The sequence below is a fragment of the Myotis davidii genome, unplaced genomic scaffold, assembly GCF_000327345.1.
Source record: "Myotis davidii unplaced genomic scaffold, ASM32734v1 scaffold143, whole genome shotgun sequence".
Classification (NCBI taxonomy): Eukaryota; Metazoa; Chordata; class Mammalia; order Chiroptera; family Vespertilionidae; genus Myotis; species Myotis davidii.
Genome location: NW_006294876.1, coordinates 6,047,338 through 6,048,868, shown reverse-complemented (window position 1 = coordinate 6,048,868; position 1,531 = coordinate 6,047,338). Strand labels below are relative to the sequence as shown.

The window sequence follows — 1,531 nt, the reverse complement described above, 5'->3', positions numbered from 1 at the left end:
ACCAAACCAGTATTATATGAAAGGTTGAAGCGTTTTCTTTAAGAGAGGAAGAAGAACAAGAAAAAGATAAAAAATATGAACAACAAAATGGCAACAAACACATATCTATCAACAATTGAATCTAAATATCAAATTAAACAAATTAGCAATCTAATGAACAGAATAAACTGGTGAATAAAATAGAATCAGAGCCATGGAAATGGAACAGACTGACAATTCTCAGTAGGAAGGGGGTGGGGCAAGAAGAGATTAAACAAAGATTTTATATGCATATATGCATTACCTATGGACACAGACAACAGGGTGGCCAAGGCCTGGGGTGGAGTGGGAACCGGGTGGAGAGGGCTATGGGGAGAGGGACATCTGTAATAATCTCAAATAATGAAGATTTTTAAAAAAAAAAAAAATACGCTTTTTCTCCACCAGAGTTAGGCTAGGCCTGCAGGTCTGTGGCGAGCCGCGGCCGTGGGTCTCTCTTCCGCAGGATGGGGTTTGTGAAAGTTGTCAAGAATAAGGCCTACTTCAAGCAGTACCAAGTGAAATTCAGAAGACGGCGAGAGGGTAAAACCGATTACTATGCCCGGAAACGCTTGGTCATCCAGGATAAAAACAAGTACAACACCCCGAAGTACAGGATGATCGTCCGCGTCACCAACCGAGACATCATCTGTCAGATCGCTTATGCCCGTATAGAAGGAGATATGATAGTTTGTGCAGCTTATGCTCATGAACTCCCCAAGTACGGTGTGAAGGTTGGCCTGACAAATTATGCTGCAGCATATTGTACTGGCCTGCTGCTGGCCCGCAGGGTATGTACAGGATTACTTTATAGTTGATGTATCTTGGAATTAATTCATCGCTTGGAGTTGTCTGAAAGAGATGTTTACACATGGATAAGATACCCTCAGCTGTTGGGTCAGGAGAGTGCCTGGTGTTACCCTGCGGCTTACAAGAGCATCATTAGGAAAGATATTTTTATAAATACAAGCTTTGAGACAGCAGTGCATTTCCTAATAATTTGGGGGAACAGTTTTCCTGGTTTCTGCCCTGTTGTTGGGTATATCTAAACCAATAGAATTTCCTGCAGTCTCTTGTCTGATGTAAAGCCAGTGGTAGCTAGCAGCCACATGTGGTTGTTGAGCACTTGAAATGCTTCCAGTGCTACTGATGAACTGAATTTTTAACTTAAATTTGAATAGCCACTTGTAGTTCCTTAGTGGCTACCTTGTTGGACAGATCTACTCAGAAATGATCTTCTGACCAAAAGTGTACATTAAAAAATGCGGACTACTCCAGACCTTCAGAATTTGTTTTAATAGGATGTCCAAGTGATTTATATGCACGTTAAATTTTGAGAGCAATGTTTTAAACTTGGGAGGCGGTGTTAGTGTGTGTGTGTGGGCGGGGGAGGGGGGTTGTTTTAATCATCTTTGCCTTTGGTTGGCAGCATTTCTTATAACTTGCAGAAAAGATGAAAATGTGACTTTGCCTTATTTTTTCTCAGTTGCTGACCTTGTTTTTCTTCCTAAAA

The 1,531-nt window shown here is 41.3% G+C and overlaps 1 protein-coding gene across 1 annotated transcript; it reads left to right on the top strand.

Annotated features, from left to right (window-relative positions):
- Nucleotides 1-415: 415 nt before the first annotated feature.
- Nucleotides 416-851, top strand: LOC102765043 (60S ribosomal protein L5-like). Its single transcript, XM_015567656.1, has one exon. It carries the CDS (start codon nt 486-488, stop codon nt 834-836), a length of 351 nt encoding a protein of 116 aa, XP_015423142.1. The 5' UTR covers nt 416-485; the 3' UTR covers nt 837-851.
- The last annotated feature ends 680 nt before the right edge of the window (nt 852-1,531 follow it).